At 44.1% G+C, this 10,887-nt stretch overlaps 1 protein-coding gene across 1 annotated transcript; it reads right to left on the bottom strand.

The window, feature by feature from the left end:
• Window positions 1-608: 608 nt before the first annotated feature.
• On the bottom strand, window positions 609-10,663 carry LOC108162805 (protein wingless). Its single transcript, XM_017297714.2, has 5 exons — window positions 10,560-10,663; window positions 8,114-8,376; window positions 3,918-4,219; window positions 1,865-2,295; window positions 609-1,739 (listed from the first exon to the last, which is right to left on the bottom strand). The coding sequence occupies exons 1-5, from the start codon at window positions 10,661-10,663 to the stop codon at window positions 1,433-1,435; spliced, it is 1,407 nt and encodes a 468-aa protein (XP_017153203.1). The 3' UTR covers window positions 609-1,432.
• Window positions 10,664-10,887: the final 224 nt, after the last annotated feature.

Raw genomic sequence — 10,887 nt, 5'->3', positions numbered from 1 at the left:
AGGTTGACAGTTTCTTTAGTTGCAGCAGCAGCAAAAAATGCGCTTGGGAAACTGCCACCGAGAGAGCTGCTGTGCTGCCTTAAATCAAATATTGAAATGCCACAAAGCACAGAAACCCTGACCTGCGGCTGCCCCTTGGCCTCTGCCTCTGCCCCCGTGCCCCGGTGCCCCTCTGCCTCTGGCTAATTGCCGCACACTTGATCCAAATAATTGCCCAAAGCCACAAGTAAATAAATTCCACTCTAGGTTGTATTTTGTAATTGTCGTTTTGCTTTTGTTTTGTTTTTTATTGATTTGTGTTTTCTGTTTGCATTTCGATTCGCATTTTTTGTTGTTTTTTGTTTCTCTGATTTTTGTTGTTGTTTCTCGCTCGCATTAATACTTTACAAAATTGAATGTCTATCATCTAGTATAAATTAATTAAATACATATATATACTACATATAATTGTAAGCCTAGACATTATTTATAGTTCGACTAACCAGCCAGGTGCATTTTAATTAATTAGTAATACCTACAATGGGGTTGGGGGAGGCGAGGGAGGCACAAACGCACAACCGGAGGGGTTGCCACAAAAAAAAAATAATATTTTATATGATTTTCTTCTCTTATGTGCAAAATTTCATAAATTCCAAGCAACAAACGGGTGGATGGTTGATTTAGACGCAGACTAAAATTAAATTAAATCTTATTTATGTACACAAAAATTAGTAAATGATTTGGGGACCAAGGCCATAATTGGAAATACCATTTTGGAAGATCCATTGTTCCAATTGTTTTCCAGCCTTGGTTATTCTTCGCTTAATTCTTAAGCTTAAATGATTTCTGATCTATTCCCGCTTTCCATCTGCTTTGAGCCCGGCCAAAGCAACATGAAAGCAAAATTCGATATTCGACAGATAAAGACGGAGGGGAGAGCGGCGGTGCGATATTGAATTTGTTCAGTCTTGTTTTTCGATGATTTAAAAATGATTTAAAACTTTCTTGTATAGAGAATAGAGACGGAAAGAGTAGGGAGGGACGCGCTAGTAAAACTTTAAGCTAGACTAAAATTACACCCTAAACTAAGGGATGGGGTGGGTTGGGGTGGACATGCAGCAATTGTAATTTACAAAATAATTTGCTGGCTCACTAAAAACTAAAAACTGGGCAAACATAAGTTTTATTCTTTCATGAAAACTATTCACTGATTCCTCCCGTAATACTGCTATCAAAAAAGGTGAGAGTTAAATATGATATGGAGAGAGAGAGAGTGGGGATGTGGGGATGGTAGCTGTATCTTTAACTAGGCTATAGTCTAGGCTCTTAAGTGGCTAATAACAAAGGCTAAGCGTAGACAAAATACATAACACATACACATAGAAAAGACAGTTGATTTAGATAGAATGAGGATGTGGGCTTTTGGGGGTGGGGGCGGGGCGGGAACTACTACTTATAGACACGTGTAGATGACCTTCTTGGTTCGACACAGCTTGCACTTGACCTCGCAACACCAGTGGAAAGTGCAGGCACATCGCTCCACGACGATGACCTCGTCTCTTCGATAGCCACGCCCGCAGCACATCAGGCCACAGCCATCGACTCCTAGAGAGGTCTCATTGCACTGACGGCCATGCGTTCCCAGGATCCCGTGTCTCAGATTCTTCTCGCAGAAACTGGGCGAAGGCTCCAGGTAGACAATGTCCTTGGAACCCGGTGGTTTATGCTCGGGATTGTGGGGATTCAGTTGAAAATGATATCTGAGGAACGAGAAGAACGAACAAATGTTGGATGAATATTGGTTTGGTGTTGATTTTGATTTAGATCTTCTTCTGCAGGGTGTCTCTCTCTTTGTGGATCTTTAGAGATCTCATTCGATGCTTACCTATTATGTTTGCGACCCTGACGACGTCCGTTCCTGGACCTTGCTCCCGCCATGGGTAAACTATTTGGCGATGGCATATTTGGATGATGGATCTTGCTGCTCAGATGAGTGTTGTCCAGCAGAAGGTCCGGCATATGATCGTTCAGCATACGCTCCTCCTCCTCGTAAACGCTGACTGCAGACTGCAGCAGACCATTCGAGCCCCCGTTGGAGTTGGAGCCCATAGCCGCATTGGGACTCACTACGGCGACCGCATTGGCACTCTGCCGGAGACTGTTGCTGACCTGGACACGGGTGGCGCCATCGAAGCGTGCCTTCAGATTGTCACCGATCACACGGAAATTGGCGAGACGCATCCAGCATGTCTTCACCGTACAAGAGCCGGACATGCCATGGCATTTGCACTCCTGCCGCATCTCCGCCTGAACGTGCTGCAAGACGAGAGAGAATAGAGGGGAGAGATTGTTCATTAGTATGACTTTATTACGCTCCATGGACTCCATCGAGGAGTCTCAATATGTTTTTCACTTAATTATTTTGCTGTTTTTGCCTGGCTCTGTTGCTCGATTGCTGGTTGGGAGATTGGCGGCCCGCCTGCCACGTTGTTGCAGTTATTAAAAATCAATAAATGTTGTTGCAACTTGCTGTGCGCATGTTGCATGTTCCCCCGTTGTTGCTGCTGCTGCTGCTGCTGCCTCTTGTTGTAATTGTGCAAGGCCCCAGATCCCGTCGACTAAAAGTAAGAAATCAACGCAGTTGGGGGGCCACAGCCACAGCAGCCACCAACTTCATCATCATCTCCATTATCATCGCAACGATTATGGAGATCGAGATGGAGTCGAAGATGAAGATGAAGCCCATAACAAGTAATAAAATAATAACACAGATGGTGGGCCCTCACTGGAGGAGATGGCAGTACTAGTACTATGATGTGGAACCCATGGGCCGTGGCCCCGGATCTACAGATGTCTCTAGCCTCGATGGATGTTGCCTCAGTGTGCTACTTTATACACCCCACTCGCAGGCAGCATCCATACACCACAAGAGGCACAACAGAGTCGCCGGAGAAGGCATTATTGGGCCACAGTGGGTTTGAATGGCCAAATTGGTCATCAGATTTAAATTGAACCAATACAATTAGTTGGAGATTTATGACATAGATATCAGAGGTATCAGCTTTCGGAATTGAATTTATTTGAATTTTCAAAACGAAATCGTAAGGAAAACCGAGAAATTTATGAGTTTTCGGCTTACCCGGCAAAAAATTTGCTGCAGTATTATGAACTATTACTGTTGCTCCGAATGATGTAATTTGGAAGCATGAATTTGATGTGCTTCAGGAACATTTTTCCTGCCACACATACAACCTGAGCCTTGTTTGAATTTGGAGAAACGACAATGCGGATATTCTTTGCACTAATCAGCACTTTTGGATTAGCGGAATATTCAATATTTGGCTCCTAATCGAATGAGTGATGAAGAGACGAAGCTGATGAAAGATTGAGAGAGTCAACAAGAGTCAATTTCCACATCCCTATCGGATCCATGCCATCGTTTGATACTTATCGATAATTAATCGATTTCTAATCATAATGAACCACTGTACGCTGCCCCAAAACTAAAGGCCTACCATTTTTATGAAAGTGTAGGGGAACTGGAAGCTGTCAACAAGTTAATATACGATGTACACAAGCACAAACGAGTGCACCACTCCCCCTTCCGATCCTACCGATCCTACCGATCCTACCAGTTCCTGTAAAAGCTGTAACTAGCACCCCTGTTCCCCCCTTTCATGAGAAACTCTCCTCCATATATGGAGAGAGAGAAAGAGAGAGCGGGAGAGAGAGAGAGCGAGCGCTAAAGCCTAGGCCAATTGGCGTTCGACTCCAATTAATTGCGGCTGCGGAAAATGTAGAGGCATTCGTCGATGGTTTTTATTAGCCCAGTCGTAAATCGCAGGCTCCCAACCAGGCCAGGACAAAATCGTACAGCAGCAGCAGCAGCTGACATAAAGACTAGGGGAAGTGGAAGTGGAAGTTTGAGTAAAACTTACCGCACGGCCCGCCTCGTTGTTGTGGAGATTCATCTTCTCGCGCAGATTGCGTCCACGCTCGCCAGTGTCCACGAATTCGCGGGAGAACTTGAAGCCGAATCCAATATTGTCGGAGCAGCCGCCCCATTCCCAGTCCCGGACACCGGCCACGCTGCCCGCCTGATGGTTGGCCTGCGGGGAGCGCGACTGGTGGCTGTAGTCGCAGGTGCAGGACTCAATGGTGCCCTCGCTGCAGGCCCGGGCTATCGAATGGGTCACAGCGGCACTGGTGATGGCATAGATGAAGCCCGTCTCGCGGCAGCCTGCAAATGGAAATGAAAGCGAATGAATTTTGAGGTTTAACTACATTTTTTTGTTCCCCTCGGTACGTATATGCTTGCCTTCTGGGTGTTCCATGGAGGAGCAACCATGGACCCCATCGCAGTACCAGTGCCCATCCGAGACAAGATCTCAATCTCAGCTCTCAAGTGATTGCGACGTGGGCAACAAGAGAGCTACAAATATTTCGTTCGGTTCGGGCATTTCGTTGCATGAGTATGAGTAATGGCACTTGTCCTCCAAAGTCTGGTCAATTATGACACTTCAAGTTATCAATGCCACAGGAGGATCTCGAGCAGAGAAGACCAGAAAAGGTAGAGGCAGACTGCAGGAGGTGGGGGGGAAACGCCACAAAACCTGACACAGATTAAACGCTCAACTATAAATTCCAACTTAACACTTTTGCCCATCTCTACACAATCCATATCCATTCGAGTGGACAGTTCTCCGTCTCGTCTCTGCTCGGGACCGGAGGGACGGACCCCTGCCTTACTTTTATTTTTAGTATACGAAACTGCCTCTGTTTCTGTTTCTGTTCGCCCCTGTTTCTGTGTCTACTCTGCTCTATGCTCTCTGTTCTGAAAGACCATCACAGATAAAGAACAATGAAAATTGAATTTACATGTTGCAGATAATTTTTCAAGTGGTTTCGCTTCAGTTCATAGCTCAAAAGATATGATATATTGTATGTCTCTTTGTATATGGATGGATGTACGGATGGTCAGGTAGCTAAAATTCCAGAGAGGGTAGGACAGTATGGTATGAGTATGAGTATGAGTCTGAGTCTAAGTGAGGAAACTGTCAACTGTTGTCTAGGTAAGAGTTCAGTTTGGCAGGGTGTTAACCCTTAGCGATATAATTTGTATATTTATAGATGTATGCCATTCAGAGATTCCCCCTCTCTATAGATGTGTCGATTGATGTATCTATGATTGACTAGCTTCAAGTCACTGCTTGACGATTGACGAGGCACAACTTCCGCCTGAAGGAAGGTACTACTCGTACATATATTTCGCCGCTTTTGATTTTAAATTCCTGGAATTCGACCAAAAAATGATTTGTTTTCTTGAACTACGCGAGAGAGAGAGAGAGAGAGAGCCTTCCACCTTCCACCGATTCCCGGTTAATGTTTGCTTGTTTGTCGTTGGTGGTTTCAGTTTCGGTTTCGGTTTTCCTTAAATAATTTCACGTAAGTAACCAAAATTTAAGGCATGAGGTGTGTAAATATGTGCAAGATGTTTGGCCCCCGATAACGATACAACGATACAACGATTCCCTCGGCGGCGCATGCGCAAACGCAAACGCAAACGTTCGGGAATAATACTGAAAGTTGGCTTTCTGTCTGGTATCTGTATCTGAGGCAGAGTCAGAGGCAGAGGCGTGACACAGTCATTGCGCCTGACATTTGCTTTTTGGGTGATTAGCTTAGCAAGAATTCGCGTTACCTTTTTACGGGTCGGGTGGAGGATCGAGAGTTTTATGTTTGCATTTCGAGTATTTCATACTCTCCTTTTGTGGGTTTTTCTTATGTAAATAGCACTTGGTAAATGGTTAACGAACAAAAGATAATAAATTAAAGAGAATGGCAATGGGAATGGGAATGGGGACCCTGAGCAATTAACCAAAGAAATGCGAAATGAGTTGTGAGTTGTGAGGGTGTGTCGTCAATGGAGCAATGGGCGACCAACGAAACCCTGATAAAAAGGAACCCAACGCACACATATATTTCCGCATGTAATACGAGAAGTTTTTGATGCACGTAATTGCCACAAACGGATTTCCGTTGTGTGTGGGCGTGGCAGAAACTGATTGAAATTGAGAGCACGAAGCACCAGGAGCAGGAGCAGGGACAGAGATCAGCAGCAGGAGCAGAAGCAGGAGCAGGAGCCGTACCACAAGATGAGCCCCGGCTAAGCAGAGCTCTTGACTAACGTACCTACCGCAAAAAGAGGGCCCTAGAGAAGGGCTCATCTGTGGGATAAGCTGCTTAGAAGAAGACCAGACCACTGACAGACTGACAGTTCCCGGAATAGTTTAGAGCCTTGATATAAAACCCACAGGGACCCCGAACCAGTGGCAACGGCAACCCCGGGGTGGGTTCGGTTCGGTTCGGTTCGTCACGACCGATGATTGCAAAAGCAGCAGACGAGGTTCTTTCCATGCAAAAAGTAAGATGAAATCACTAATAGAGACAGCCTGTTAAACCGTGTGCCGTGGCAAATTGACAAGGTGTCACCAATTAGAAAACAAGTTAGGCTTCGGCTTCTACCCCAAAAAAAGAACACCGAAAAAAGAACTAGACAAAGATGAATAATGTAGGAGAATGTGCCCCGCTGGCAAATGGATCGACAGGCAGTCGGTTTGAGAGCCACTGGAACTGCGCTCGAACTGGGCTCGGATCTGGTCGGATCGGATGGGTACCCCAAGTGTTAATGGTTCGCTCTAGGTGTTAATTAGGGCCAAGGGCAAGGGCAGACTCGAAAGAGTCGAACAAAAAATAGAGAGAGAGAGAACATTAAAAATTTGATTGTGGAAAGCGATGAAAGTGCTGCGATAAAAAGCTGTCACCACCACGAGGCAATTTTTCCCAGCCTTTCATTTCGTTTTCTTTTCGTTTTATGTAATCCATTAAAAGTCAAGAGTCGAAATCCAGTCAGAGACAGAGAGAGAGAGAGAGAGAGAGAGAGATAGAGAGAGAGACTCATAAAAAGGATGTTAGTGGAGAGTAAAAATGACTTGATAAGGTCAAGAGCCTGGCTATAAAAGTCAGCTGCCGTTGACAGACGGACAGACAGGCGACCCGGACAGAGGCAGAGGCAGGGGCAGAGGTACGGAAGATGAGCAGAGCCACGCGACGTGGGCACGCCCACAAATGACATACGATATAGATACAGAATACAGAATGAGAGATGCCGGGAGTGATCCCAGGTAGTGATCTGGGATTCAGGACAAAACAGTAGCTAATAAAACGGCAGGAGAAATGAAAGACAGTGCAGATTTCCAATGAAAACAGCAGCAGCAGCAGCAGCATCAGCAGGACAAACAGCAGCGCATGCGCGACTTTTGTTTATACATATATGAAAATCCGTTGACAGCCTCGCTCGGGGGGAGCTATAGCTACAGTTACAGCTACGGCAGTCGAGGAAGTAGCAAGTAGCTCTCCTGGGATCGGAGTCGTCTCGCAGCAGGCGAACGAACAACTCCCAGAAGAGGCACAACGACACGACAGAGACAACAAGCACATTTGATTGATTTGAATGAGCAATTGTGAGTGACAGAGGTGGTCTGGTCTGGCTCGGCCTGGTCTGGTCTGGTCTGGTCTGGTCTGGTCTGGCAGTCTGTGGTGCTGCCAACTTGTGCCAATTAGCATAAACATGCTGAAATGCAAGTGGAGCAAGTGCACTGGAGGATAGGAGGACTGCAAGATGATGACAAGGCGAACTCTTTGTGTCCCAACCAGCCATCCAGTCAGCCAGGGAAAGTGCCCTCTTGAAGGGTAGTCAACCCAACAAAGTATCCCATACGAGTATGATATATATACATTTTACCAAGTGCCCAGATCGTATTACAATAACAAACAAGCGCCACACACACACACACAGAGAATGACAATGTCCAGGGGAGTGACATTTCATAACATACTCGTAAATAAAGTGGAAACCGAAAGGAAAATGAGGTTGCAGTTGGGTTTTGGGTTATGCAAGCAAATTGTTGATGGTAGCTAAAGGAAAAACGAATCCGTTGACATCCGTAGATCGGTAGATCATATTTCCTCACGAAAAAGGGAAAGAGCTAATGAGATTGAGAGGGAACCGAACCTCAAACGATGGGAAAGGAATCCTATACTGCAATTTACTATGTTGTTTCTTGTGACTCACCTCGATCTACGATTTTGCCAAATAGATTTTTGCCTCTTAGGAAATTCCTGGTCGAGCAGTTCCATCGTCGATTCCGGAACTGATGCTGGCACTCGCTGATGGCCAGATTGGCGCCCTTGACCAGGGCCCCCAGTACACCAGGATTGTCCCGCACCAAGCGACGCTGTTTCCTTCTCAGCGTCGAGTGTATGGCGGGATCCATATACATAATGCCGGTGGTTATGGGTGACATATTGTTCGGTTCGCCGACCTTGGCAATACCCCTAAAAGGAGAGAAGAACCGATTAATTAATAGAGCGATCTTTACCGTCAGAGAGGAGCAGGTTTATGAGGAGTTGTCAAAACTATTTAATGGTTGAGTTGGTTCTTGCACCTAATTATGAGGCATCTGAGTATGTGGAAAGGGATGGGACCCTTTCCCCTGAACAAACAGACATTTTCATTATTTTTTTCGGTTTTGTCATAAGTATTTTTCAGGTTTTTTGTGTAAGGTTTTTCCACTTGACTTGAGTTTGAGTTGTGTTTTTGTGCGGCTTTTCATTTTGCGGCTTTTCCTTTCTGTATTTTCCAGCATTTGTTGTTTCTGGGCGGTGCACGTCAATTGCCGGCGTTACTCAAGCATAAACCACACAAAGATACAGACACATAGATACATATAGTATGGTATTTATCGGTACACTCATAGATGGATCAATATTTGCAGACACTTGTCGGACTTGTCGGTTTCTTTCCTCTCATTGACCTGCCATCATTTATTTTCCTTTGTTCTAACTGTTGATCTTTATAATATTTTCCCCGCTTCGTTAGCAGAAAGGTAAAATATATATTTACTTAAACAAATATATATTGACAGCCCCTCGCGGTGAATGCAAATTAATTGCCATTTCAATTGAATGCTGATTGCGGTGGGAACAAAACCTCCCTTTATTTGAAACAATTGCGTAATATACGATACGTAAAACAAAAAATTAATAAAACGAAAAATAAACAAAAATCTTGATCGAAAGTGTAACATCTTGCAAGCAAAAGAGCAGCCACATGGAAGGGGAAGGGGCATGCGATTGCCAATCGATTTCAATTCCCAGGCGGATTAAATCGATTCCCAATCGGAGATTTATGCGACGGGAATCCGCAGCAGCCGAGCAACCGAGCAACGGCTCCACCAGCAACAATTTTGTATCGCGTGTATCTGTATCTGTAGTACGCCAGTATCTTCTGTGTGTATTGTTTGTGCTGTGTTTTTTTATTGTTGAAGGTGAAATTTATGCCGTTATAAAAAGTTATTAAGGCTTAGCTGAAGTTTTGCACATGATAAAAGTCAAACAAACAACTCATCAAGTTTCAAAGTCCCGGAATCTCGTTGCTCTGCGGCAGCACCAGGCCATAATGGCAATCACAAACATCAGAAAGTGTGTAAATATTTAAGTACTATTTATGGTTAATTTATTAAAGAAATAACATTTGATTGAAGTGGAGAATTACAGGAAAAATTGTTTTGAAGCGACTTTTATTAGGTGTTGCAATTCGAATGAAGTTTCTTATAAAGCTCATACTTTTTCAGAATTTAATTGCATAGGTAAAAAAAACTGTAATCGTATACGAGAGGTTTCTATATTATTTTACGAGAAAATATATTTTCAATGATTTCTAAATATTGATTCGTTTAATCAACTTGTTGAGATTATTTTCGATTATTATTCTTTGTGCTAACTAAAGAATTACAAAATGTAATCCACTTTCTTACAAATGTATCTATTTTCTAGAGTTTACCATTTCGTAAGTTTCCACTCAAGCCAAAAAACAAAAGACTTAAGCAGCAAACTTGATTTCCCTGCCTCTGCTACTGCACAGCTTTTGCTCTACCCGACGTGCCAGCACTCTGCGGTAGATCCCAAAAAAGTTGACTTCCTTCTAAGACCCCAACTGTTTCTTCCCCACATCTCCCATGTGGAACTCCATTCAGATCTTAAACTGTGTCAAACACACACACTGACGCAGAGGCAAAGGCAGAGGCAGAGAGAAAAGCAATCCACATCTCGAGTAAAAGTTGAATGCGCGCTTAGAATTTTTAATTGCTTTCATAAAGCGAAGATCGAGAGAGGCAGAGGCTTTAGTGTGCATTCTGTGGCTTCCGCACTGTGCGTGACGCACAAGACCTTTAACATCTTTTGATTTGTTTGTTTTTTTTTGTTTTGTGGGAAATTTTGCCCGAAAGTTATGTAGTGCTGGCGCGTGCCTGCCACAGTAATACAAAGTTCTGTGGTTGTTGTGGTTCTGTGACTTTGTGAACCTTTCGGTTTATTTGGAGTTTTTTTTTTTTTTTTTTGAGCTGGTATGCTGTTTGCTTTGATGGTTAAGGTCTCGATGCTAATTGTCAACCCCCACAAAAGACCACGGGTGAATGCTTTCAAATGCTTTCAATTGCATTTTCGATCGATTAACTTACCACCACATGGAGCCTCGGCCCCGTCCAGACTTTTGTTTGCTCTCGGCCTGGCTGCTGCACAGGGCCAGCATCAGGGAGATCACAAAGATATAGCTTATATCCATAATTTGTTTGTTGCTGCAACACACTGCTCTCGTACTCCCACAACACACTCACTGAGAGATTGGGTACTCGATTTTTGTTTGGATTATGGGCTGTTATGCGAATTATTACGAGTATGCGATGGACTCGTTCATATATATTTTCTGTGATATTTTTATGGAAATTTCACGTTCAATTAACGCACTATAAATGAGGCATAATCATCATTAGCATACGCGTATTGATA

The sequence above is a fragment of the Drosophila miranda genome, chromosome 4 (genome assembly GCF_003369915.1).
Source record: "Drosophila miranda strain MSH22 chromosome 4, D.miranda_PacBio2.1, whole genome shotgun sequence".
NCBI lineage: Eukaryota > Metazoa > Arthropoda > Insecta > Diptera > Drosophilidae > Drosophila > Drosophila miranda.
Note: the sequence above shows the minus strand (reverse complement) of the source record. Positions and strands in the feature narration are given on the sequence as shown.